The sequence below is a fragment of the Lycium ferocissimum genome, chromosome 2, assembly GCF_029784015.1.
Source record: "Lycium ferocissimum isolate CSIRO_LF1 chromosome 2, AGI_CSIRO_Lferr_CH_V1, whole genome shotgun sequence".
In the NCBI taxonomy this organism is placed as follows: Eukaryota; Viridiplantae; Streptophyta; class Magnoliopsida; order Solanales; family Solanaceae; genus Lycium; species Lycium ferocissimum.
This window is the reverse complement of record NC_081343.1, coordinates 65,511,793-65,525,746: the sequence shown is the minus strand read 5'-3', so window position 1 is coordinate 65,525,746 and position 13,954 is coordinate 65,511,793. Positions and strand designations below refer to the sequence as shown.

General features: G+C 33.1%; 1 protein-coding gene across 1 annotated transcript; it reads right to left on the bottom strand.

The window, feature by feature from the left end:
* Positions 1 to 395: 395 nt before the first annotated feature.
* Positions 396 to 6,273, bottom strand: LOC132046860 (zeaxanthin epoxidase, chloroplastic). Its single transcript, XM_059437662.1, has 16 exons — positions 5,515 to 6,273; positions 4,500 to 4,662; positions 4,182 to 4,256; positions 3,960 to 4,060; positions 3,724 to 3,839; positions 3,317 to 3,528; positions 2,992 to 3,083; positions 2,626 to 2,740; positions 2,429 to 2,532; positions 1,914 to 1,959; positions 1,719 to 1,783; positions 1,534 to 1,620; positions 1,182 to 1,236; positions 1,002 to 1,090; positions 830 to 914; positions 396 to 737 (listed from the first exon to the last, which is right to left on the bottom strand). The coding sequence occupies exons 1-16, from the start codon at positions 6,012 to 6,014 to the stop codon at positions 654 to 656; spliced, it is 1,989 nt and encodes a 662-aa protein (XP_059293645.1). The 5' UTR covers positions 6,015 to 6,273; the 3' UTR covers positions 396 to 653.
* Between the last annotated feature and the right edge of the window lie 7,681 nt (positions 6,274 to 13,954).

The following is a 13,954-nucleotide window of genomic DNA, read 5'->3' as shown; positions in this document are numbered from 1 at the left end:
GGTGATTGTTAACCAAAAACAGTGCCAGGGGTGGGGGGCAAGGAAGATTGAGAACCAATCCATGGTGGAGAAGCTGCACCAATGACGCAGATTCTATGGCCAGGTGGCTTGTCATTGCTGCTTCTTCACTCATCTATGTTGGATATTTATTTTCCTACTTTTTCTTGTCCCTTTCGGTGCTTGACTATTGTTCTTGTGGTTATGCATCTTCCTCTTTTTAAGATCAAATATTTTCCTTTATACCAAAACACCCTATGTTTAGATATGCAGCTCAACTGCTACTTCAAAATTGGAGTAAATATGATAAGTCCCAGTAAGAGAAAGACAAAACCTAAAATAGCAGTTAACTTTGAATTGAAGACTCATAAGAAAATATATAAAAGAAACTTATGAAGTAGGACAGAGGCTTATAAATATATATATACACATAGCGAAGTATATTTTTAGCAATGGTAGAGAGAAACAATGACCATGAATTTCTCCAGAATTCTTTAGAGAAACATATAATCTCTGTATTTTCTTGCATGGTGTTTGCTTATCAATCTTCTGAACCTACAGTATACAATTAGCTGGGCTTAAATTGCTCAGTTTCTACTGTTGCTATAAAATGCTGTACAATTTCCCGTTTATATCAGGTCAAGCTTTTATAATTCTCAAGCTGCCCCCACTGCTTTGCGCTCTTCCGTCCTTCCAGCAGTTTTTGGAGGAACCTTCATTGCCTTTACACGAAATGCAGCCTGGGCAACATCAATAAACAAGTTCTTCATGAATAATGCTAACGCCAATACTTCATGTAAAAGCATATCAAGGAAGAGTTTTTGAATCTCACCTTATCAGAACCAAATTCGATAACATCTGATGGATGAAAACGTGTAGGAATGTTTGGAGACACCCGGTATTTTCTGCCTTCGTTACTACGTAAAGCAGAACAATCATTATTTTGTCTTAATAAATTGTGATAAATAGTAGTACAGTTGTAGACAGGGATGAGTCGAACTTACTCTGTAACCCATGTACCATGTTCACTTTGTAAATCAGTTACAAAAAAAGCTCCGTCTTTGCATGATATCCGGGCGTGAATTTGAGACACCTAAGATTTAAAAAGGAAAATAGACAATCTAAGCATGCATTCACCAGCAGAATGTCCAAGATACTTAGCTATAGAATCATATTGCGATCACCTGTGGCAAAGGGACAACTATTGATTTTCCGGGAATGTTTGTATGCGAGACAGACCTGAAACCAAAAGACTGTCAGGAACAATTCTAATGAAACAATACTGCAATATAGATTCTTCAGTTACAGCCAAGTTTAGCTAAATAACATTCCTTTCCTGTCTGCTTCACACTTTTGATTGGATATGTTGATTAGAGAAGATTGATGGTGCGATATTTGGAACGAATGCACCATAATGCATGATTTTTTGAATAATTATGGATACTTGGAGAGCTTCAAGTAATAAGAGTTCAGGTAAAGAAATGCAGCCAGCTGTGAACAATCTAAAATCCAATAAACCATAACATAGAAGCATACCCAATAGTGCAAGGGATACCCTCATCTCTGCTTAAAACAATAGGTTGTAAAGCAGCGTTGCCATTCCCCGCAGGTAACAGTAACCACCTGAAAGATGAAAAGTAAACACCAAATTCAGCAAGAAAACTAGAAAATAGGACATACATAAAAATAAAATTCGTAAATGTTATGCTTCTCAAACTCACTCTGCATCAGTAGCACGCTCTAAAGCATCATCATCTTCAAACCACTTTCTCAATTGGTCGTTTGCCTTCATCACCATAATACAGTACAATAATAATCCCATAAAATTCATACTTGGACCTTAGTTAAATAACAATGGAAGCCACAAATATTTTTTGCATTCGTGTACTGAGTGAATAGTTCCTTCCACTACTTACTTTCTCAGATAGCCTGCAATGCTGTATTCTGCCTTCAAGCTTGTCGCTGCAAGAAAAAAAGACTGAGTCAAACGACGTAGGATATCAACTTCCAAGAATTCCAGTAATTAATGTCTTCAAAGATGTAGTGCCAGATACAGAAAATTCCAGCAAATCAATTGCTAGACAATAGACATTGCCCTAACTATAGAGGGGGTCAATTTCTAATATTCCTTTTTTCCCCTGATAAGATAAGGAAAAGCTCAATTTCTAATATTTCTTTAAAAAAAACGAACAATTCAAAGCTATAGATATAATAAAAGAATTTCTGGTAAAATTTCTGACTAAAAAGAATCAACGGAATAATCATGAACTGTGATAAAAGGCGGGAGTCACCCCCAGAGCTGCTATTAGGAGGAGAAGCAAAAATAATTATTTAGCTTTGCAGTTTTACTCTCCAGCTATTGGCAGATCTCATTAGGAAACCAAGATGACGTTTAAGATATTGAAGCAAGATAAGCCTTGCATATTCCTACCCGTTGCCTCCTAGAACCCAGCTTAACATTAGAGGCATTCCCAAGTCAATAAATACTCTGCCACCAACTCTTCCAGGATGTGGTATCCTATACTTGGTCAAAAACTGCAAAAATAATAGAAAACCATATTAGAAAAAACTCGGCTAAATCAGACAAACTAGCTACTTCAATTTCAAGTGATAGACAGATTTCCATACTGATAATGGACCAAGTCCGACACCAAGATAAGCCTTGTAAGTTGATGCCATGATTGCAGCCATTCTAGCCAGTCCATGGATAACTCCAACTCGAAGTTTTCTAGCACTTTCATAGCTGCAGACAATGGAAATCATAAAAAATCAGCTAATTGGCAGAAATAGTAGCTTTTCAAATAGATTCACAATTTTGAGCTCAGAAGTTCCATTTAGATATTATGTGAATATTATGCCTCATCTCCTTCACTGGCTCAGTTATGACATTTCAAGCAGGCCGATTGGAACTGACTTTTTAATTATCATGAAGTTGCAACCTGTACTCAACCAACCACAACTATATAGCACTTGAGCCAATAAATGATGGATTACCTCCTTAAAGAAGAGATAATATCCACAGGGCTTCCTGCCTCGGCACTTCGGCTCCATGCTTTGTCAAGTTCTAGTGCTAATTGATAGCTATCCTGTAGTCGTAAAAGGAAAAATTCAGGGCCATACCTCTGCTTTAAACTAAAAACTTTTAGGTTCTCTCAACTACAATCTCCCTAAACATGTCCACATAGGAATTGTGGTCTGCATGATTTTAGTAAGTCCTCAGTTAGCCCTGCTTCTTAGCAAGAAGGGACTAAGAGATACAGTCGACTAATAATGCCATATTAAGTAAACAAAGTCACAAAGGCTAATATTACGAGTGTACCTCTATGGCCATGCATCCCCCTTGACCCAAATTGGGCTGCATAGCATGGACAGAGTCACCAAGCAATGTAACACGACCTCTTCCCCAATTAAGAGTTGGTGGTCTATCATAGATGTCACGTCGAAGAATTGCATCTTCATCTGTGGCAACCAATAAGTCTATAACATTGTCGCACCACCCCCCAAATATTTTAAGCAATCTTTCCTTTTTACCTGCAGCATGAAGAAAGAAAACATTGAACAACCAATGTAATCACAAGATGACTATAAATATTTCCCAACCTCTTGAGCATCATAGTGGCAATTTAAACTGTGATGATAAAAGTCAAGCGTTCAAAAATGTTTTCTAGTAAGTACGTCTATATCCTGAATTATAGTAAATAGCTTTAAGCGGCCTTAAACTTTTACCATTTGAACTATCCACACCGCCAGCTGGTTCATTGTAAAATGCATACCACTGCATCTTGCCCGCACCCACATCTGAAGAAACGAAGTACTGTTTGTGGCCCAAAAAGACTCGGTACCTTCAGAAAAGAATTCACAATTTAACCTCTACTATGAAAACATAGCGTGAGCATAACCGGACCAGCAGAGATAAGGACATGAAGTGGGAAAACACAATCCAATAAGTAAAAATATCATACCCAACTGTCTCAATATCAGCAGGAACAAAATCTGCAATTCCAGTGTAACAAGTGTAGCCAGAATATGTAGCTTCACTAGGTCCGAACAAATTAGTCCGTACCTACAATAAAAGGCCATTGTTTGAGATCTTCTAAACGAAGTAGAATTAACCAAACAAGTCAGTATATCTAAGCAAAGTAGTAAAAATAAAAGGAAATAGAAAGAAGACCAATTTTGAATACCTTAGACCTTATACCATCAGCACCAACCAGAAGATCACCTGTATATTGCTGTCCATTCTCAAGAGTCACAGTAACCTGATTTCACACAACACATGAAAAGCTATAATGAAAATTGATGAATAAGACGGAACAATTAGCTAGAGTTGACACTGATGCAAACTAACAATTAGCTATGCAAACTAACAATTAGCTAGAGTTGACACTGATGCAAACTTCAAATAAAATATCTTCACGATCTTGAATGAAACTAACAAAAGTTATAATCTTTCTTGAAATGTTGAGAATATTAGAAAACAAAAAGACCCAATCTAGCATTACCTTGTCCCCTTCATCCTCAAAGTCTACTACATTACTTTCATTCATAATAATATCCTCCCCGACAGCACGTGCAAGGATCTGCTGCAAAGTCATGCGGCTGATGACTCTTGTCACAGGAAGTCCACGTTCCACTGCTGGAGTAAACGTATCAAACTTGCAATACCTGAAACTCAACTATTGTCACTGCATGCAGTTCAAGTAATAAATAAAGATTTTTCAGACAAGAAAGCTGCTTATACAATAATGAGACCAATTTATCAATAAGGTTGAAGTTAAAAAAAATGAATGCTTTTCCGGCATAAGTTTGAGAACTATGACTCAATAAACTTTCGACTAAATTAATTTCTAAAGGATTTCCCCATTCTACTAATTCCAATATAGTTTCTGAAAGGCTAAATATTTCGAAGAATTCATTATTTTCTTGTTTTTTCCTAAGTAAAAAAGCGTATTTGTGATAGTTACTAATAAAAGTAAAGAAGAAAGGGTTTTCAAATCTAAACACTACTCCCTCCGTCCCAATTTACGTAGCACTTTTCTGATTTTGAGAGTTAAACAAGTTTTTCTTTGGTCGTAATCTTTTAAATGCCTTTTAAATATTTTTAAATTGTTAATTATTGTGACTTATAGTACTTGTATGTAATTTCTAAATATATGATTTATTTTTAAAAAAATTGCAATTCTATATCCAAATTCACAGTCAAAATTAAAAAACTTGATATTCGAAATTGGAACTGTGTCACGCAAATTGGTACAGGGGAGTATTAAATAGTGAATCTGAACAGTAAAAGCAAACCTTTCATATCTAAGAATTAGGTATTGCTAAATTGTCCTTAGTTATGAATTTTAGAGTGGAATAACAGATGATCCAATCATTCAATAGCTGTTTCACTTCAGAGAAAAGAATCATGCAGCAAAAGACTGTGTATAATTAATGTCTATTAATCTATTCAGCTACAGTGCAAAAAAGACAAGCCCTTAATTAGCACAAAGAAATTAAGAGTGATGTGAATATTACCAGTTGCCAGAAATACCATCAACCAAGCCATTAATTCTTTGACCAGTGATGCATCCAGCATTCATAATATCTTCAGCAACATCCATATCAATTGCTTCCAAAGCAGCCAATGCATTGCTCTGTATCTGAATTGGTCCTCTATATTGCCCCTCTCCTCTAATAGCACTTAAATCCCTCTCAAACACCAATACCTCAAACCCCTTTTTCTTTGCAGCCAGTGCAAAAACTAACCCTCCAATCCCACCACCTGCCACAAGTACTTTCAGCTTCTTCTCTGGTACCTTACCGTTAACCCCATAGCCACTTTTCTCTGTAGGAGCAACTGGAGCTTCAGCTATTGTTGCTTTTATTACTTTACCCTTCTTGATATGTCCATTTTCTAAGTTCTTGCAAGGTAAATAATTACACAACTCTGCAGGAAAGTCTTTGGAAATTAGTAAAGGCAACTGCTTTCTTGAAATGGAGGGATGAACTGAAGTGTAAAAGACAGTTGAATACATCTTTTACTTGAACTTTCTTGAAACCAAGTTCAAGAAAGATTGGTTTTTTTTTTCTCTCTATCAATGTATGATTCTTGAAAAGAAGTGGGAGATGATTTATGGGAATTGTTAATGAGGCCAAAGTGCGTTAGTTAGGCAATAGAGGAGGGAAAAAAGAAAGTGGAAAATTGTGGTGTGATAAGTACAGTGGTGGGGTAAGGAAGATTGAAAAATCCATGGTGGAGAAGATGAACCAATTATGCAGATTCCATGTTGCCAGGTGGCTTCTCATTGTTGCTTCTTTGGGTTACTAAGCTGAGTTTGACGTTTGTTTACTCATTTATGGTGGACGTTTATTTTCCTTTTTTTGTTTTTTGATTCCCTTTCGGTGGTCCACCATGGTTTATGATTTTGTAATAGTGGCGAATTTAGAAAAAATAACAAAAGCTAAATATAAAAAATAATATTATTCCTGAAATTGAATGAGAGAGATAATTTTGACTTTTGAGCATTCTAGATCATTTGAGCCAGCCTTTTATATTTATTTAGGATATTTTTAAATTAATATATATATAAATAAATAAAATTATCTTATATATAATGTAATTTTTTGCCGAGCGTGTTATTGTAATTTTTTACTGAATGTGTTCGGGTGAACACCCTCTAAATCCGCCAGTGGTTGTGTTAGTTTTATGTAGTTTTATAATCTGACCAACCTTAAAATAAAAGAGGAAGAAATATCTGATAAGTCTCTCACATGCGAACGACTTACAAATATCATCCCTAAAATTTGGCGGTATTTACCTAAAATTGGTTTAAGGATATTTTGTAATTGACTAACTTACAAAAACTATAAAAAGAACATTGGAAATAGATTACATGGCATACACTGCACAACGTAGACCAGACCACAGCCAGAAAATAATTCGACTAAAAAAAGTTAGTATATTTTAACTTAAAGACGGTGATTTTTTTTTTTAATTGAATTTTCTTCTCTTTAAAGAAGGTGATTTTTTTTTTTCATTGATTTATAACAGACATCAAGTCTTCTCCTTAAAAATAATGAAACAAGTATATTTTAACGGAACTTAAAAAGTGATTTATAAAAATATGAAACAATGTGATTTATGTCTTGTAAACTTTCATTGATTTATAACGGACATCAAGTCTTGCAAACTCGGACCGAGACCGCATCACGAATTTTAAAATAATTAGACTAAAAAAAAGTTAGTATATTTTAACGGAACTTAAAGAAGGTGATTTTTTTTTTTAATTGTTTCATAATTTTCTTCTCCTTAAAAATATGAAACAAGTTTCGAAAAGTGATTTATAACGAACAGTATGTCTTGTAAACTTTCATTGATTTATAACGGACATCAAGTCTTGCAAACTCAGACCAGACCAGACCACAGCCAGAAAATAATTAGACTAAAAAAAAGTTAGTATATTTTAACGGAACTTAAAGAAGGTGATTTTTTTTTTAATTGTTTCATAATTTTCTTCTCCTTAAAAATATGAAACAAGTTTCGAAAAGTGATTTATAACGAACAAGATGTCTTGTAAACTTTCATTGATTTATAACGGACATCAAGTCTTGCAAACTCAGACCAGACCACAGCCAGAAAATAATTAGACTAAAAAAAGTTAGTATATTTTAACGGAACTTAAAGAAGGTGATTTTTTTTTAATTGTTTCATAATTTTCTTCTCCTTAAAAATATGAAACAAGTTTCGAAAAGTGATTTATAACGAACAGTATGTCTTGTAAACTTTCATTGATTTATAACGGACATCAAGTCCAGAAAATAATTAGACTAAAAAAAAGTTAGTATATGTTAACAGAACTTAACGAAGGTGATTTTTTTTTTTAATTGTTTCATAATTTTCTTCTCCTTAAAAATATGAAACAAGTTTCGAAAAGCGATTTATAACGAACATGTCTTGTAAACTTTCATTGATTTATAACGGACATCAAGTCTTGCAAAAAATAATTAGACTAAAAATAATTAGACTAAAAAAATATGTTAACAGAACTTAAAGAAGGTGATTTTTTTTTTTAATTGTTTCATAATTTTCTTCTCCTTAAAAATATGAAACAAGTTTCGAAAAGCGATTTATAACGAACAGTAGGTCTTGTAAACTTTCATTGATTTATAACGGACATCAAGTCTTGCAAACTTTCATTGATTGGACATTACATTACAGGTAATAAGACTTGGCGCAAAATCTCTCCATCCAATTTAGGGAAAAGGGTCAAAAATATCCTTCTGTTTTGAAAAAAAGGCTAAAAATATCTTCCGAACTTATTTTGAATTAAAAATACCTCTTTCTTCTTAAAGTTTTCAAATATATCCCTATCTCGACGGAAATTATCCCCCAAAATAACTCGAAATCATTTTTTAAATTCGTTATATCATTTAAACCTGAACCAACTAATTAGTAACTCATAAGATTCCCTTATTCCCCTAATACGTAGGTTTGATTTAGTTGGGTGAGTTAGTTTAAATGTACAAAGAATGATAATTAAAAATGATTTTGGGTTCTTTTTTTGGGGATAATCTTCATCATAAAAAGAAAGAGATATATTTGAAAACTACAATGTAGGGGTATTTTTTATCCAAAATAAATTTAGAAGATATTTTTAGCTTTTTTTCCAAAATAGAAAGGTATTTATGACCCTTTTTCCTTCAATTTGTGTAAGAAGGAAATCCAAGTCCATTACTGTTGATCCATTTCGACAGCCTTCACGATTATCGACCTTTTACTTCTCACAACAAGGACACATCGCCCCGTCCTATCACAAATTTAAATGATAGCGTATTTAAAAAAAATGCCCTTACGTTTGGGGTGAGTCGGCCCCGCCGTACCCATGAACAAACATATTAAAATTTCCATGACAGTTCCGATCATGCGGAAGCAGGGTACCGTCGACGCGGACGTATATATAAAAAAAAATTAAGTAAAATATAGTTTAAATTTCGCTAGGTGCGTAAAGGGTGATTTTTGCGGTCGCCCGACCCCTAGGCCACAACACATCAATAAATTTAAGATATGCGGCGTCCGCCTTTTTCCTAAAGGTAAAACATTTATGAAAAACCAAAACTTTTATCCTATCAATCTTAAACATATCACCGTGGTAAAATCCTATTCATGTAAGACGCGGGAGAGGACTAAATCCAAGTAGAAGAGCCATTGCCGACCCCATCCCCCGAGATAAAAGTTTGTCTTATGATACCTAATATTTGTGAAGGAATTATCAAAGTTATCGTACGCCCGCATCGAGTAAGCCCATAACATGAGGTATGTGTAAGGCCGTATAAATGTGTAATTCCTTAACCATAATGTACTTGTTAGCGGCGAAATTTAAAGTCCACAAGGTTCGCAACCTTGTTTGGAATCCTATGGGTCCCAAGATCTACAACTAAATGTCAAACGGCAAAATTTAAACATTTAAATATGAAAGGCAAAATTTAAAGACCACCCCAAAGAAGGCAATTCAACAACATTAACAATAAAAAACAAAAGTTATCAAAGTAACTTTTGCGCTCTAAATTAGTGCGCAACAGCCAATAGGGGTTATATTTTTTTGTATAATTTTAAAGTTCTAAAATTCACGTTGTTTTCATACTTTGATAAAAAATTAGTAATGCTTCAAAACTCCAAAATATTAATATTTTATATAGAACTTAATATCTTTTTTTGCGGACAATAATATCGGCTCATTACATCAAGTATACGTAAAGGTTTAGATCGTCATTTTAAGAGTTGTAAATGTCATGATTTCATTCATTTTCTACACGTTACAACAACACACAAAAAGTAAGTTTTGTTTGTTTGAATCTTATTATCTAAAGGTTTAAGTGTTTTATTTATAGTTTAAGATATCACGTGAGTTAGTTATAAATGATAACAAAGAGTAAAATAATATAAAAGTATACTTAATTTTTACTTAAACCATGCTTCATGCACCCAAGTTGTTTTCTCAATGCTCCCACCTAGATTTAATCCCAGGTGGTTGGCATAAAAAAGAAGTAAACCACCAAGCCAAGTTGGTGAAAGCTACAATGTAGACACTTTTTATTTTTTATAATGTTCACTAATGCTATCTAACTTGGTTTCATAAATTGAATTTCGAGCATTGAAATTGACATTCAAAACATCATTACCACGGGATTACTATCTTTAAATATATTTTTTATCACTAGATTTTTACTAAAGATGAATAAAAATTGTGCACCGATTTGGGGCAAAATTCAAATTGAATGGGATAAAAGACGTTTTCCAAAAACTGGCCTGGCCAAACCTCCTTGCGAAAGTTTGCGCGCGGCCTAGATCTCGGAAAAAATACAAAATCAAAAAAAAAAAATCGCGTAAATCGGACGTCCGAGCGCAAAGTTATGACTGTTTAAAGTTTCACCAATTTAAACTACTTTTTCTCTCTATATTCATTATTTGATAATTTTATCTTATTTTTATCACTACTTAAGTCTATTGGATAAAAAATTTATAGGACTTGCATAATGCATTAATTTACTGCGTTATTCAAATAATTTTTTTTAATGACGTCATTAACGCAGTAGATTACTGCTCTATAAAATTAAACACTTAAACCTAAAGATGGCAAGTTTTCAAACAAACAAAACTTACTTCGGGGCACTTTACAACCCCTAAAATAACGATCCAAACGTTTACGTATACTTAATGTATTGAGCCTACATTATTGTTTGCAGAAAAATATATCAGGTTCTATATAAAATATTGGTATTCCGGCATTTTAAAGCATGACTAATCTTTGATCAAAGTATGAAAAAAACATGAATTTGAGAACTTTAAAATTGTACAAAAAAAATATAACCCCTATTGCGCACTAATTTAGTACGCAATAGGAATTAACTGTAAATTTGTAGTTTAGTCCTATTGCGCACTAATTTAGTGCGCAAAGGATACGTTGGTTACTTTTTTTTTTACTGCATTATTTTGGTACTCGAACCCACTTTTTGGGTCATTTAAGTTGCGGACTCCCACTAGTCATTACTTTCACAATTTTGGCTCTAATACCCCTTGTCACAATGTTGAGTCCTTCAAACTCGTAAATTGTTGTTACAGTCTGCTGTAGCTAAGTAAGCTGGGAAAAAAAAATTCCCTTGTATCTTAAGAAAAGCTAGCCCTTTGTCAAGAATATCTTAAACTTTCTTAACGTAATGTAACACCAGAGTAAATATTTCAAAAGGTCACTCAATTATAAAAAATTACGTAATAAAGTCATTGAATTTTGTTTTGTATCAATAAAATCACTTAACTTAGGGTTTTTCTCTTATAAAATCACTCAAACAAATTTACCATAAAATAAACTTCACTTTGCCCCCTAAACATTTTGGGTTTGGAAAATAATACCCCTTCACATTTTGAATGGATAATAAACTCTCTTAATCTTAAATCAATGGTTAGAAATGAGTTAGATTATTACACATATTTTTATAATGTCTTGATTGCTATTAATATAAAAAATTATGATTTAACTAATTTGTTTTTTTTTTAAAATTATTATTTGGGCATGAGGCACACTTTTTGACACAACTAATCCTTTCTCCTTGACTTTAATCACAAACCCTTGAGGCAAAATTTCTTCAACATCACACCTTCATCCATCGCTCCTTGGATCTCATTACCCATAAAAAGATAATGCTAATGAGGCTCTTCCAGTACCGATCATTATTAGGTTCTTTAATACACGTCCTAATAAAGATTAATAAAAGAAAAAGTTAAATTAAAGAAAGACAACCCATGAATATGGTGTTCTCCGTAGAGATTTTCTAAGCTTGTGGAATTTAATTTTTTTTATACGGCATTGGATAATAATTAATGATTGTGCGTTAAAAAGTACAACCTTTCATATTGTAATGGGTAGAGTAATTATAATTGAAAATTACAGTTATCAATTTCCTCATCAGTCGAAGAAAACCATCAGTTACAAACTTAAGCTATTAATGAATAATCTCTTTCCTTTTAAGAAACCCATCAATAACCAATTAAATTCTGACAAAGATTTGCTCATATTAGTAGAGTTTAAAATCAATTGAAATTCTCTACCTTTCATACGAATTTCAAAAATATTAATTTTAGTTTATCTATTAACCTCTTGCAACGTACAAATCTACTCTACGAGGGTCAAATCAGGTAAGTTTATCTTCTTCTTTTTTGTATAATTTCCTATGAGTATTCATGAACAAGGATATGCTATTTCATGAAAAACTCCACTTTGCAAGAGTTGAGGGGTTTAAGATCAAGGGAGTTTATTATCCCATTCAACATTTGAAGGGGCATTATTTTCCAAATCCAAAATGTTAAGAGAGTAACGTGGAGTTTTGTTTATGACAAATTTGGTTGAGTGATTTTATTGATACAAAACAAAGTTTAATGACTTTACAACATAATTCTTCATACTTGAGTGACCTTTTGAGATATTTACTCCACCATGTATGGGGTTCCAGAAATTGACGAGTTAGACCGTTAGAGTTTAGACTTTATTGTTTACAAAGAAATTGGTTTATGAACAAGATCTTATCCTAGGCTTGAGGAAGATAGACATTGGCTTTAGATTTTTTGATGGTTTTGTGGTGGGAAATTTGATCCAAGTCTTCATCCACATGTATTTTTGTGGTAAAGCAATCGTGTGGTACGAAGCTAAAACGTCTCTGTTTTCTTGCCAAGATATTTTAGAAATGGCTTTCCTATTATTTAAAATGAAATTGACTAGTTAAGAATAGAATAATCAAATATAGGCTTTCTCCCTTTTTGCTTTGTATCTCCCTTCCCTTTTTTTTTTCCTTTCGCTGAAAGTTGTGCAATTGAAGAATATTCATCAAATCTATTTTATTGGGTTATGGACCTGTAAGATGCAATTTACTTGACCGAATAGCTAGAAGAAACTAATGTTGAAGCTTGATCATGTCACGATTCGAGATTCAAAGAGAATCTGAGTGTGTACATAATCTAGTAATAAGAACAGAATTACTCTCATCGAAATTTTATCATATCTTATCAACATTACTCGACAATCCATCATCAACCAAAAAACAAGTATCTGGACACATATTAAATTCTAGGACACTCTTAGTGTTACTCCACCAAGCCCTATAGTTTGGTCCTTTGATAGCATGAGCATTACGTAATTCAAACCTTCAAATCCTTAGAGGTTTCCTTGAAATTTTAAGAGAAAGTCAGGGTGTGCTTGATGATAACGTAAGTTACTTTTCAGAGGATAATTATTTTTTATCGGTGTTTGCTTGGATGAGTGAAAAATAATTTCATAAAAATAACTTGTTAAATGTTGATAATAATATTAGCACATCGAATAGCGTTTGATGAAAACTTCTAAGCATTAAAGATTAATAATATGTGTTTAGATGTTAGTTAAAGGATAAAGTAGAGATGTAAAATTAAAAAAATATTGAGATAATTGTGAAGGAAAATGACTTATGTCCAACAGAGCGAGGTCATTTATCATTTCCCTTCTTTAAGCGGAAAATAATTTCCTTGGAAAATTTCTACTATAATAGAAGAGTAGGTGAGAATCAGGAGCGTGGTCGACCAAATGGCATTTACGTAAATAAGTTCAAAAGTATGAGTAAATGATGCTTCATTCTGCAACTCTTTTTTGGCTTTCTACACGTGTGCATGTTACTTATTGGAGATTAAAATTCATTTTGAGGGCATTTATTTAAGCCATTGCATAAAGAAGTCATGCGTGGGGTCCTCAATGATGTAGTGATATTTTGTGTGGACCGGATCATTACTGCTCCATTTATATAGGCATAAAATAATAAATATTTACGATAAGATTTTTTATTTATTTCATTCGGAAAAAAAAATTCAGATATAAGGGATGATTAAATTTTACTTCCACATTTGGTTATTGTACAAAATTAACAGAATATTAAAAAAAATGTGTTAATTAATATT

Coding starts and splice junctions, on each gene's coding strand:
- LOC132046860 (XM_059437662.1), bottom strand. CDS start 6,014: ATGTATTCAACTGTCTTTTACACTTCAGTTCATCCCTCCATTTCAAGA. Junction 4,663..5,514: donor GATGGTATTTCTGGCAACTG/GTAATATTCACA, acceptor GTTGAGTTTCAG/GTATTGCAAGTTTGATACGT. Junction 1,621..1,718: donor GAGCGTGCTACTGATGCAGA/GTGAGTTTGAGA, acceptor TTCATCTTTCAG/GTGGTTACTGTTACCTGCGG.